Source organism: Megalobrama amblycephala, linkage group LG24 (assembly GCF_018812025.1).
Source record: "Megalobrama amblycephala isolate DHTTF-2021 linkage group LG24, ASM1881202v1, whole genome shotgun sequence".
Taxonomy (NCBI): Eukaryota; Metazoa; Chordata; class Actinopteri; order Cypriniformes; family Xenocyprididae; genus Megalobrama; species Megalobrama amblycephala.
Window position 1 is genome coordinate 19,700,517 of NC_063067.1, and position 12,025 is coordinate 19,712,541.

Consider the following 12,025-nt stretch of genomic DNA (forward strand, 5'->3'; position numbering starts at 1 on the left):
TTATGTTGAGATTCGCCTGTTCTTTGGAGGTCTTTTAAACAAATGAGATTTATATAAGAAGGAGGAAACAATGGAGTTTGAGACTCACTATATGTCTTTTCCATGTACTGAACTCTTGTTATTTAACTATGCCGAGGTAAATTCAATTTTTGAATCTAGGGCACCTTTAATGGTAAATTGTGCAAAACTTTTTTAATGTTAAAATACATTCTCCAGGTTAATATACAGTGTTTGCAGTAAGTAAGCCATTTGTAGGCTGATTTCTATTGTTGAAAATATGCTCTGTTTGTTTGAGCATCCTGACAGCAACAATGGCATAACTTTGGGGCGGGGCGATCTTTTTATCAGACCAATGACAGACTAAAATGACACACTCCACATTTAGAGGTTTTGAATTTAATAAATGAACTGATGAATTGCCTTTTTTCCAGCAATAAATGGCCCTGATTAATTTAGTCTCGGAACGTTCTTTTCCAACTGAACTTGCTCATTCTCATTTCCCTCTTTGTATCTGTTTGTGCCTGCAGGTCAGACATCTCCCGTGAAGTCTCTGAAACCTGTAAGTTCAGCTAAATGGCTTTTAATTACTCAATTTTGGGGATTTAATTCAGACGCACTGGGGAATTTTGATGAAATGAAGATGAAACAGGATGAATTATTTATCTGCCTCGTTCTCGGTTTTCCAGCAAAGCAGGTTCCTTGCGGTCGTACATTATTCACAGAGCTAGTGCCAAATGCTATAATGTTATTTAAAGAGCAGGATGTGGTGAATCACTTCGAGGCAAACAACAGCTTCTGCAGCGAACATCACTGCTGAGTCAACAGACCCCTCAGGAGCGCTTCCTAGTGGGCTTCTCTCACGAGTGTTTCTCACACAAGCTCTAATGTTGATTATCTATTTCAGTGCGGTTTGTATAGTATTGTATTCCACACGGATATAAATAGTGTGAGTCATAAAGACACGCTTTGAGTGACTGTCGGACAAATATTGACAATTCCTGCTTGATTTGTACATGATCTAACAGATCTTCAGATTAATACATCACATTTTCAATAAATAGTCAAAACAGACTGTTTCTTTATAACCTAGTGATGGCAAGGTTTAGGGGATAGTGTTTAGGATAGTACTTGTGATAGTGTTATTCACTAAAGTGCTGAAACGTTGATGAAGCTTGAGTAATGTTTGTTGCTGTGTGTGTCCATCTGTTAATTTAGATCACTTCAGCTATTCCCATTACCCAGAAGCAGGACATTGCCACCAGCTCCGTCAGTACTGAAACTCCCAGTCCGGCTGAGCCTGCGCCCCAGTCCCTTCCCTTCCCTCCGCACGCCATCCGCTCCAGCTCCCCAAAACTGGACCCATCTGAGCTCTACCTCAAGTCGAAAGCCATGCTGGACAGCAAACGTGAGTTCCACCTTGACATTTGTGAGCTGGTTGTGGTCATGTCAGACAGAATTGTTGTTTACACCACAATATTTATGGAGTAAATGCTATTTACACTAGCTCCGCCCACCAATGTCTGGTTGGGCCGCTCAAGTATTAAAAAAGACATGCAGAATTGAACGTCTTCAGTGGAGCAGCAGGAGCAAGTAAGGCTTGCAGACCTGGCTTTTAACGCGATCGACGCGGGTTCGAATCCGCCCTTTGCCAAGTTCACATTTATTTTCAATAAAAATGAAAAATATGTTCTAAAAGTGGAAATAAACTGCGAACGAGTGTGTAATAATATTAAAAGTGTTAATTGGGTACTGGGTATGGTTAGGGGAAGGTGTAGGGAAGGATTTTATTCTCCCAATAAGGCAGCATCCATTTAATAATTTTACTAAATATAATCATTTACACTCTATGTACAAAAATACTCAGGTGCAAATAGTATCTGCCAATATAAAGTTGGATATCATCTAATTACTATTTACTCTTATTGCAAATAACTGATGTTTTTAGATTGTGTAAATAGAATCTATGGCTATTTTCACCTAGTTTAAATAGCATATCCCTAAGAAAATGCTGCTATTGTCACTCAGTGTAAATAGAATATATTGCTATTTGCACTTAGTGTAAATAGCATCCGCTGCCCAATATTTATGGCTAATTTTGCTGTTTTTTTTCCCCCAGCCTCCAACACTAAAGAGTTGGATGTGTTTATCAAGAGGAACCAGGAGACTGGATTTGGGTTCAGAGTGCTGGGAGGAGAAGGACCGGATCAGCCAGTGAGCATTGACATGCTTTACAGTAATTCGTCACCATATTGTCACAACAGAAAATGATGTGACCTTTAACCACACCATCTCTCTTTAGGTGTACATCGGTGCCATCGTTCCTCTGGGTGCCGCAGAGAAGGATGGGCGTCTGCGGGCTGGAGATGAGCTCATATGTATTGACGCCGTTCCCGTCAAAGGCAAATCTCACAAACAAGTTCTGGAGCTCATGACCAACGCTGCCCGCAACGGGCAGGTGATGTTGACCGTGCGCAGAAAGCTCACATATCCAGGTTTGTACCCTGTTTTGCCGTGTATTCGTATATGATTAGTGCATGCCTGCATTTATGTCCTGACTGCTGTAGATGTCCTCCAGAGGTTTCAGTCATACCCAGCACTCATGTCTGGAAAATGATCCACACCCTGTGAGGAATGAGTGTTTCGCTCCATTAGTTCTGAGTTGAAAGGCTGAGTTGAGCTATAAAATAATAACCACTAAATCAAAATTTAATGACCAGTGTTTTCGGTCAAAGCAGAGGACTCTTTATGTGCTAACAAAACAATGACTCAGAAGTGCTGAGTAACCATAAAAGAAGCCTCTAGACAATAAACACTGGGTAATTTGGAAAAACTTCAATTATGAAGCAATTACGAAATTTGGCTTTATGCCTCATAGCAATTTTTTTTTCAACATTTCCATAAATGTTCTTTTTTTGACAATAGTTCTTTCACGAATCATCAGGGCATCAACTGTTTTGCAGAATGTAAATTGTGTTTAACTAGGACTGAGTGTACAATGTTATTAGTTGCTTGAAGCATAATCAAATTATCCAAAACTATTTTATAAACAATACAAGAGCAAGAGGTTGAAGAATAGCATTAGTAATTAACACTAGAAAAGCTTAATCTGGCTTTGGCAAGTATTTGAAACAGAATTACTCACCAGTGACCAGTCACTTTATAAGTAACTGCAAGTCGAACTTTAAAAATGATCCACACAGTACCAGTGTTGTATTGTTAACTAAAACTGAAAATATTTATATAAAAAAAAGCTAATTCAAAATATAAATAAATACTATAATAGTGTAGAAATTTAAAAATAATACTGTACAGAACAAATTTGTAGTGTTTGATTGTTCATTTAAACACTGAATATTGTGTATGCTTGAGCAGACAGAGAGGAAGATGATGGAGGACAACCTCAGGCTCTACAAGCTCCAGCGCTGGTCAACGGCTCACCCAAACCTCCCCACATCGAGGTGTCCGGGCACAGCCACCCTCAGCCCTACGAAGTCACTCTTCAGCGCAAGGACAACGAGGGATTCGGATTTGTCATCCTCACCTCTAAAAACAAGCCTCCGCCTGGAGGTTAGAAATGACTTTCAAAGCTATTCTCCATTAGTCTCTCTCACCCCACCCCAATACTTGAGCTTTTTGCTACTTTGCTGTCAGCTTCAGACAGCTCACTATTGCATTAGATGTGCAACTACAGACTCATAACATTGTAGAAAATGTGGCTGAAATTACGTCTTTCATCCAGTCGCTTGAAGGTGTGATTTACTGTACAATGCAATTACAATAATAAAATCAAAGCTAGCTTAGCTATGAAGTATAACAGTAATAAACCCAGAGCTGTAACAAAATGGCTCATTCAGATCTAATGGCTGTTACTGTTAGCTCTGAATAAGGGGAAACGCTGTGAACATTTGTAGGACTTTGAAATATTAGTACAATTTAAAATAACTCTGTTCTATTTTAATGTTTTAAAATGTGATTTTTTTTCTGTGATGTCAAAGATGAATATTAAGCATCATTACCCCAGTCTTCAGTGTCACATGATCCTTCAGAAATCATTCTAAAATGCTGATATATTATATCAATTATATATCAATGTTTTTTTATATGTTATATAATTTTTTTTTTTTTTTTTGGAAACTGTGATGCAGTTTTTTCAGGATTCTTTGAATAGAACATTCAAAAGAACAGCATTTATCTATAGATACTAGAAATCAAGAAATCTTTTGTAACATTTGAAATGCCTTTACTGTCAATTTTGATCATTTTAAAGCATCCTTGCTGAATTGTGATTTCTTGCAAAAAAAAAAGCATTATATTTCCACCTTTAATTATCAAAAATACCCTGGTGTGGTCATTTAGTATATGTACCATGTAATGCAGGTTGTTTTTCCTGATCATGTGACACGGCATCATGCGACTGTAGTCTTTCAGTATGTCTAAGATGTATAAATGAAATAACCATTGATCTCTCCGTCCCCAGTTATCCCCCATAAGATTGGCCGCATCATAGACGGCAGTCCCACAGACCGCAGCGGTCGGCTAAAAGTGGGTGACCGCATCTCTGCTGTGAATGGCCAGTCCATTATTGAACTGTCGCACAACGACATTGTGCAGCTTATCAAAGAAGCTGGAAACGCTGTTACCCTCACGGTCGTGCCTGAGGAAGGTAAGCTTTTGGGAAAATATATTTTATCTTCATTATTTTTTGTAAAAAATGAGCTGGTGGAAGGAAGCAGTAGATTGCATATTTATTTTTTCTGTAACAGAAAAGTGGTTAAAGCATTTGACTTTGAAGATCGAAAATGAAACTTGAGATGGAGTTGTGTGTGTGTATATGTGTTTCTGCCACACTGATAATCCTATTTATTTTTCAGAACACAGCGGACCTCCGTCAGGAACTAGTTCAGCCAAGCAGAGCCCAGCCTCTCAGCACAGAGCTGTGGGACAGCAGCCTGCCAACCGAGATGACAGGTACAAGCTCCATCCCAACGGCCAGTTCAGTCATAACACGCACATACACACACAAAATGGTTTTTCAGAAACTGCATCCATCCCGCCAATAAAATGAATGATTTCTAAAGGATCGTGTGACACTGAAGACTGGAGTAATGATGCTTTGCCATCGCAGAAATAACTTATATTTTCAAGTATATTCAAATAGAAAACAATATTACTGTTTATACTGTATGGTGAGCATAGGAGAAGATCATTTCAAAAACATTACAAATCTTACCAACCCTAAACTTTTGAATGGTAGTAGATTGTCCACTGTTGGACATTGTTTGTAAACTTTTTTTTTTTTTTTTTTTTTATGTTTTAAAACAGTAGTTCTCAACTGGTTTGGCCACGGTGGGACCCACATTTACCCATGATCATGAAGCCGCGACCCAAATTTATTGGAATTTGAACCAAGCAAATTTATTTCTCAAAAGTGATTGATAAATACTGTCCCACTTTACTTGACATACTTATAAATTGTAAGAATATCACTAAAACTGATGAATAACGAGTTTTTGGTAATGCAATAATGTTAGTAAGTTGGTATGAACCACTAGTCATCAAAAATATAGAAAATCACACAAAGTGAAGATAAAGTGCCAATACTAACATGAACTGTTAATAAAACATATGGACACTGATCCTGTGTGCAAATCATTCCCAATTAACACACAACATACCAGTTTTTGATCATTCATGACTGTCTAATTGACAACTTAGCTACGACGTTGCATGCACGTAATTTCATTTGCTCTTTATATAGTGAAGTGATAGATAACACATGCTTCTGCATTTGCGCACGTGCACAGGACAGAAAGGTTCATTTATCAGAGGTGAGAGAGACTTTTTAGAGACTATTTTAGAACAAGTTACGAAAATAACGTTATAATAAAGACTCTGACAGCAGAGACAACATGTTTTTCTGAGGCACTCTTAAAGGGGTCATGAACTGTGTTGGTTTATTGTTTTATAATGTTTCCTGGGGTGCACTTTTATAATGTTAGTATGCTTTTTACATCCAAAATTGTCATAATTTATAAATAAAAAGCATTTTTCCTATTCTGATTTTAGCCTCTGGTTTGAACGCTCTGTTTTAAGGGGCGTGTCTGCTGTGAGACTGCAGTGTAAACACCCACTGCTGTGATTGGCTGACATATTTGCATATGAAAATATCCAAGTATTACTCTCTTTTAGTGCGTTTTTACTATTACAGCTCTATGGTTAACTAATCATGAAACGTGTTGCATTACATTTAGATCTATGGAATTATATTTAGATCGTGGCATGAAAGGTTGCCGAGATGAACACTGTGTAGTCGATCACAGACATGTTGAGCGCATGAAAGCAGTGATCTCTTCATTGCAACTCAATTTCTGTACACTAACAAATGCTTTCATCTTCACTAACAGAGCAAACGCCATATAACTAAAAGATTCGTTGAATAAAGCGGGAGTTTTTACTTTAACGTTTTGATCTATGACATAAAACACACCAGTTATAACCCACTTGTGATTTTTTTTAAACTTTTACTGTGTCTTAAAATCGGCGGTTGCTAACAAATTGCTAAAAGGGACTACTTCCTTTGGAGGGAACTTTAGACGTCATCATTAAAAACGGGACATTTGGACAGCATTTCTCATGAAAAAGTGGATAAGTATTCATACACAGCGCAGATCATAATCAGTGAGCATGTTTTTAAATAGAGTTGTTTTCTAAATAAAGTTTGAGGAAGCTTGGTGGTGACGACGTTGATCCGCGACCATGGTGTGCTGTAGTCCGTTTATAGCCTACTGTTAGCCTTTAAATCTGACGACTTTATTTCTTCAAAAGGCTTCAAAATCTATAAATGTTGTGTTAACTTGTAAAGATTATCTTGATAGACAAAACGTGTAAGTGTCATAACCCTTTGTTAAACACAGAGCTTATTTTCTGCGATTTTCCAAGTCTATGGGAAAAATGCATAGGCTTTCAACCGAGGGAACCCGTGCGCCGCTAACTTCCAGGTTGGCCTACAAAAACGCGTCATCCCTGGGGCACTCTATTCCATTGCATGTCATGCACGAATCGGTGGGCGGGGCTAAACAGGCAGTGATGAAGTAGGCGTTGATCTTCTTCTGCAGAGGCGGTGCTTGCTGCCCTTTGACGTCATAGATCCCCACTTTGTAAATCCTGTCGTTTGCTGGGTCTGGTGTCAATTAAAGCTTTTATTGGACTAACAAGGAAGTTTTCAGCTCTAAAACTTACTGGATATTCTTATAGTATGATGACCTCTTATATGTCAAAGGCTAAAGGAAAATTTAATTTCTCAGTTCATCACCCCTTTAAACTATGTCTGAAGATAACTGAAGTGTCAAGCAGGGTTGCCAGGTTTTCACAACAAAACCCGCCCAATTGCTACTCAAAACTAGCCCGATCACGTTTAACCCTGCGCTTTCAGGGGTAAAATCTGCGTTTTTGGCAGGGTTCCCCAGGTAAAATTTGCATTCCAGGGGCTAAATATCATGTTATTTGAAAACCGTGGACTTGGAAACACTGGTCAACAGCTTTCATACACATATTTCAAAATAAAAGTCTCGCATCAGAATAACATTTAGAATTAAGTTTTGTTGTTATTGTTGCTGTTTCTTTGACTACACACTCCACGACCCACTCAAAATGGTCTTTGCCACCCACTATTTGAGAAACACTGTTTTATAAGACTTTATTCTCTAAAAGTCAAGCATAAACACCCAAATACATTGTTAGCAAAAACCGCTTGCCTTTTATTCCTGTACGAAACGGTGCCCTTGACCCCTACAGAAATGATATCTGTAGACATGATATCTACTCATTCCACTTATATTTTCAATTACCTATTTCCATTTCTCTTCTGTCAAGAATGCTCACCACGTCTCTTTTCATTTCAAGCCCAACACATGATCCAGGTCATTATTTTCAGCATAAAATTAAGTGGTCTTGTTGTAAACTCACTCCACAGTCAAGGCTCAGATGAGATGGGCAGCCACTGTCAAAGCTTTTACCCACACTTAAGACCAACAAAAGGATGTAATGAGCTCCGCAGACCATTGAGGTCTGGAACAGAGACTCTCAGCCTCTTTATAGGAATTACAATTTTGCTGCACATTCTCGTGAACAAAAACGCTCTTAACTCTGCTGGATAACATGACGGTGGATGAACGGAGATGCTTTTATTTTGTTCACCAGTTCATTTAATGCCCTAAAGCAGCGTTTAATTGTGTGTCATTTAGGAATGGCATCGAGACGGAGGAGAGGAAAGACACCATGGCCCGAGCAGAGTACAAATCCCTGCCTCAGGGTGAGATGGGTACTGTCATCACCTCAGGACCAAAGCAGGTGAGATTTAAATGAAACGGCAGCAGTTCTCAGAGTAATAATTCGTGTTACGCTTCAGTAATAGAGTTCACAGATTATTATTCAACTGACTTAAGTACTTCATTTTTATGCAGCCCATGTTTTATGAAGATTAAAGTAAATTTAAAACTTTAAGATGGAAGCAATCACCTCAAACTTTCATACTATAGGCTAAAGTAACTTTGAGCAATGCAATGGAGGAAATGTTTGCAAAATAAGTCATATGTAATGATAAAGACTGAGCTGCGATATGCAAATCAAGTGTCATTTCTCATTAGCGCTGACAGGTGTGGTAGAGCAGTTTGCTTTTTCACTCAGAACAGGATATATTTGGTGTTTTAGATGAAAGCAAGATATGTGTAATATTATATTTGCATAGTTTAGTGACTTTACAGTGCAGTTGTATGTAATGTGAACAGTCTTGAAGTTAAGTTTAGACTGCTTATTTCGATATGCTCCAACATTGTTTTTCAGGGATGTTATCCTGTAGAGTTGGAGAGAGGACAGAGAGGTTTTGGCTTCAGTCTGCGAGGAGGGAAGGAATATAACATGGGCCTCTTCATCCTCAGACTAGCTGAGGACGGTCCTGCACTGAAAGATGGCAGGATACACGTGAGTTCTTACAACATTATCACATATGATGACACACAAAGAACCATATCAGATTCTTACATTAATAAATGACAAATCCTACAGTGAATGTTTTACATATTTATATAAAATAGAAAAATATACTACTGTTCAAAAGTTTGAGGTCCGTTAAATGTTTTCAATGTTTGTGAATGAAGTATCTTATGCTCACTAAGGGCGCATTTATTTATGCATATAAATAAATATTTATTTTACATACAGTAAAATCAGTAATATTGTGAAATATTATTTCAATTTAAAAGAATTGTTTTCAATTTTAATCCATGTGAAAATTAATTTATTTTATTCCTGTAATGTCAAAGCATTAATACTATTATTCAGTGTTACATGATTCTTCAGAAATTATTTTAATATGCTGATTTTGTGATCAGGAAACATTTATTATAATAATCTTGAAAACAGTTAGTTGTGGAAACCATGATGCATTTTTTCAGGATTTAATTGTTTGAAATAGACATGTTTTTAAAGGTGCCATCGAACGTTTTTTTACAAGATATAATATAAGTCTAAGGTGTCCCCTGAATGTGTCTGTGAAGTTTCAGCTCAAAATACCCCATAGATTTTTTTTAATTCATTTTTTTTAACTGCCTATTTTGGGGCTTAATTAGAAATGCGCTGATCCAGGTTGCGGCCCCTTTAAATGCTCACGCTCCCCACCCACGGAGCTCGCGCTTGCCTTAAACAGTGCATAAACAAAGTTTACACAGCTAATATAACCCTCAAAATGGATCTTTGGATGTTTACATTTGATTCTGAATGAGTTTGAGGCTGTGCTCCATGGCTAACGGCTAATGCTACACTGTTGGAGAGATTTATACAGAATGAAGTTGTGTTTATGAATTATACAGACTGCAAGTGTTTAATAATGAAAATAACGACGGCTCTTGTCTCCGTGAATACAATAAGAAACAATGGTAACTTTAACCACATTTAACAGTACATTAGCAACATGCTAACGAAACATTTAGAAAGACAGTTTACAAATATCACTAAAAATATCATGTTATCATGAATCATGTCAGTTATTAACGCTCCATCTGCCATTTTTCGCTGTTGTCCTTGCTTGCTTACCTAGTCTGATGATTCAGCTGTGCACTTCCAGACGTTCTGCCCTTGTCTAATGCTTTGAACATGGGCTGGCATATGCAAATATTGAGGGCGTACACCCCGACTGTTACTTAACAGTCGGTGTTATGTCGAGATTCGTATGTCATTTCCATGTACTGAACTCTTGTTATTTAACTATGCCAATATAAATTAAATTTTTAATTCTAGGGCACCTTTAAATAACATTATAATGAATGTAATAAAAATCAAATGTATGTAATAAAAGTATACATTTCTTTTAAAAAACTTACTGACACTAAACTATTAAATGGTAGTGTATATTTTATATAAAATACAACATTATTGAATTAGATAATTCAATAATTATACAACACTTATTTTTATTATTATTTTTAATTAAACATAATACAATTACATTTAAAATTAAAATAAAATAAACAAAAATATTTTCTAACATAATTATTATATTATATATTAAGTGGTTGAAAATCAGTGGTTGTTGTTGAAATGACAGAATTCTCTGTTTGTGTGACCTCACAGGTGGGAGATCAGATTGTGGAGATCAACGGTGAACCCACGCAGGGCATTACACACACACGGGCCATCGAGCTCATCCAAGCCGGGGGCAATAAAGTGTTGCTGCTTTTGAGGCCCGGACTGGGCCTGGTGCCTGATCATAGTGAGTCTATTTAATACCTGACTACTCACAGATAATCACACAAACAATAAAGGTGTTACAGCCAAAGAAAAGATGCAAAATGCTGACATAGCCGAGAGATGTTCTCCATACCAAAGCGCCTCTTTAAGTTTGTTCAGATGCGCAGAAGCGCTAATTTGAATTCCATCCGCTTCATGAACCAAGAAAAATCAGTTCCCTGAAGCTTACACGTTCCCCTCTGAGAAACAAATCAATTTCTGAAGATGGGTTTGTTTTCTGCTGCTGTTTCAAAAGCCATTGAAAATGTATTGTGACGGTTACCTTTTCTCAACAGAGTGTGTTCTAAAGCTACTTCATGCTACATCAGTACTCTTGTTCAAAACGTTATCACAAAATGGACTCGTATAGAGTACAACAAAAGTGGACTTACTGAAATATTACAATCATCATCACACTTACCTTATATTGTCTAAACATTGCATGCATATTGATCAACAACAGAATTAAGTACGCAAACAGGTACACAAATTGTACTCGATTATTAGTGAATGAGGCCCATTGAGTGATTTGGGGGTCATATGCATGTTATGTCAGATCTTCCTATCTTCACGCATTGCATCTCTCAAATGCTGTCACTCTTGCTTCCTGTCTCTATTTTTGCTCATTTCTTTCTCTGTCTGGGCACTGTTCTATGCACCTCTCTCTCTCTCTCTCTCTCTCTCTCTCTCTCTCTCTCTCTCTCTTTCTTCCTTGTTTAGGTCTGAACTCTTCCTCCACACTGTGCTTCCACATGAAACCAGAGCATCACTAAAGGCTTCTCTGCTTTTCTTGGTCTGTCCCTAATAACTTTGGTAAACTTTGCATTCCTCCTCTATGCTTATTCTGTGTATGTGCAGTTCTACCTTTCTTTTCCTTTCCGTTGCCTTAAAATGAAGCTTTTGCTTTTGAAAGTCACTAAATGAAAAAAGGAAATGTCAGTGAACACAATTCTAGAGATATTAGTTTTCAAGATCATTTATTGCTATATAAACGTAGTGATAATTGGCCATTTGTCATTATTTTTGTGTTTTATATATATATATATATATATATATATATATATATATATATGTATATGTATATATATATATGTATGTGTGTGTGTACATATATATATGTGTATATGTGTATACACATATATATATATATATATATATATATATATATATATATATAAAATGTGTGTTCATATATTATACACATTATATATATTTTTTTAATTTTTATATTTAGCTTTAATCT

At 37.0% G+C, this 12,025-nt stretch overlaps 1 protein-coding gene across 4 annotated transcripts in view; it reads left to right on the forward strand.

The window, feature by feature from the left end:
- magi3a (membrane associated guanylate kinase, WW and PDZ domain containing 3a) overlaps window positions 1–12,025 on the forward strand; it is a 178,459-nt gene that overhangs the window by 163,164 nt on the left and 3,270 nt on the right. For 3 of the 4 annotated variants that reach the window (XM_048177379.1, XM_048177383.1, XM_048177382.1), the window contains 10 exons: window positions 528–559; window positions 1,216–1,405; window positions 2,117–2,211; window positions 2,300–2,492; window positions 3,373–3,567; window positions 4,478–4,663; window positions 4,872–4,968; window positions 8,244–8,349; window positions 8,842–8,979; window positions 10,627–10,765. In XM_048177379.1, the coding sequence (XP_048033336.1) occupies window positions 528–559; window positions 1,216–1,405; window positions 2,117–2,211; window positions 2,300–2,492; window positions 3,373–3,567; window positions 4,478–4,663; window positions 4,872–4,968; window positions 8,244–8,349; window positions 8,842–8,979; window positions 10,627–10,765 (1,371 nt within the window). Of the gene's footprint in view, window positions 1–527; window positions 560–1,215; window positions 1,406–2,116; window positions 2,212–2,299; window positions 2,493–3,372; window positions 3,568–4,477; window positions 4,664–4,871; window positions 4,969–8,243; window positions 8,350–8,841; window positions 8,980–10,626; window positions 10,766–11,502; window positions 11,711–12,025 lie in introns of those variants that run through there. The other variant, XM_048177380.1, reaches the window with a different exon arrangement.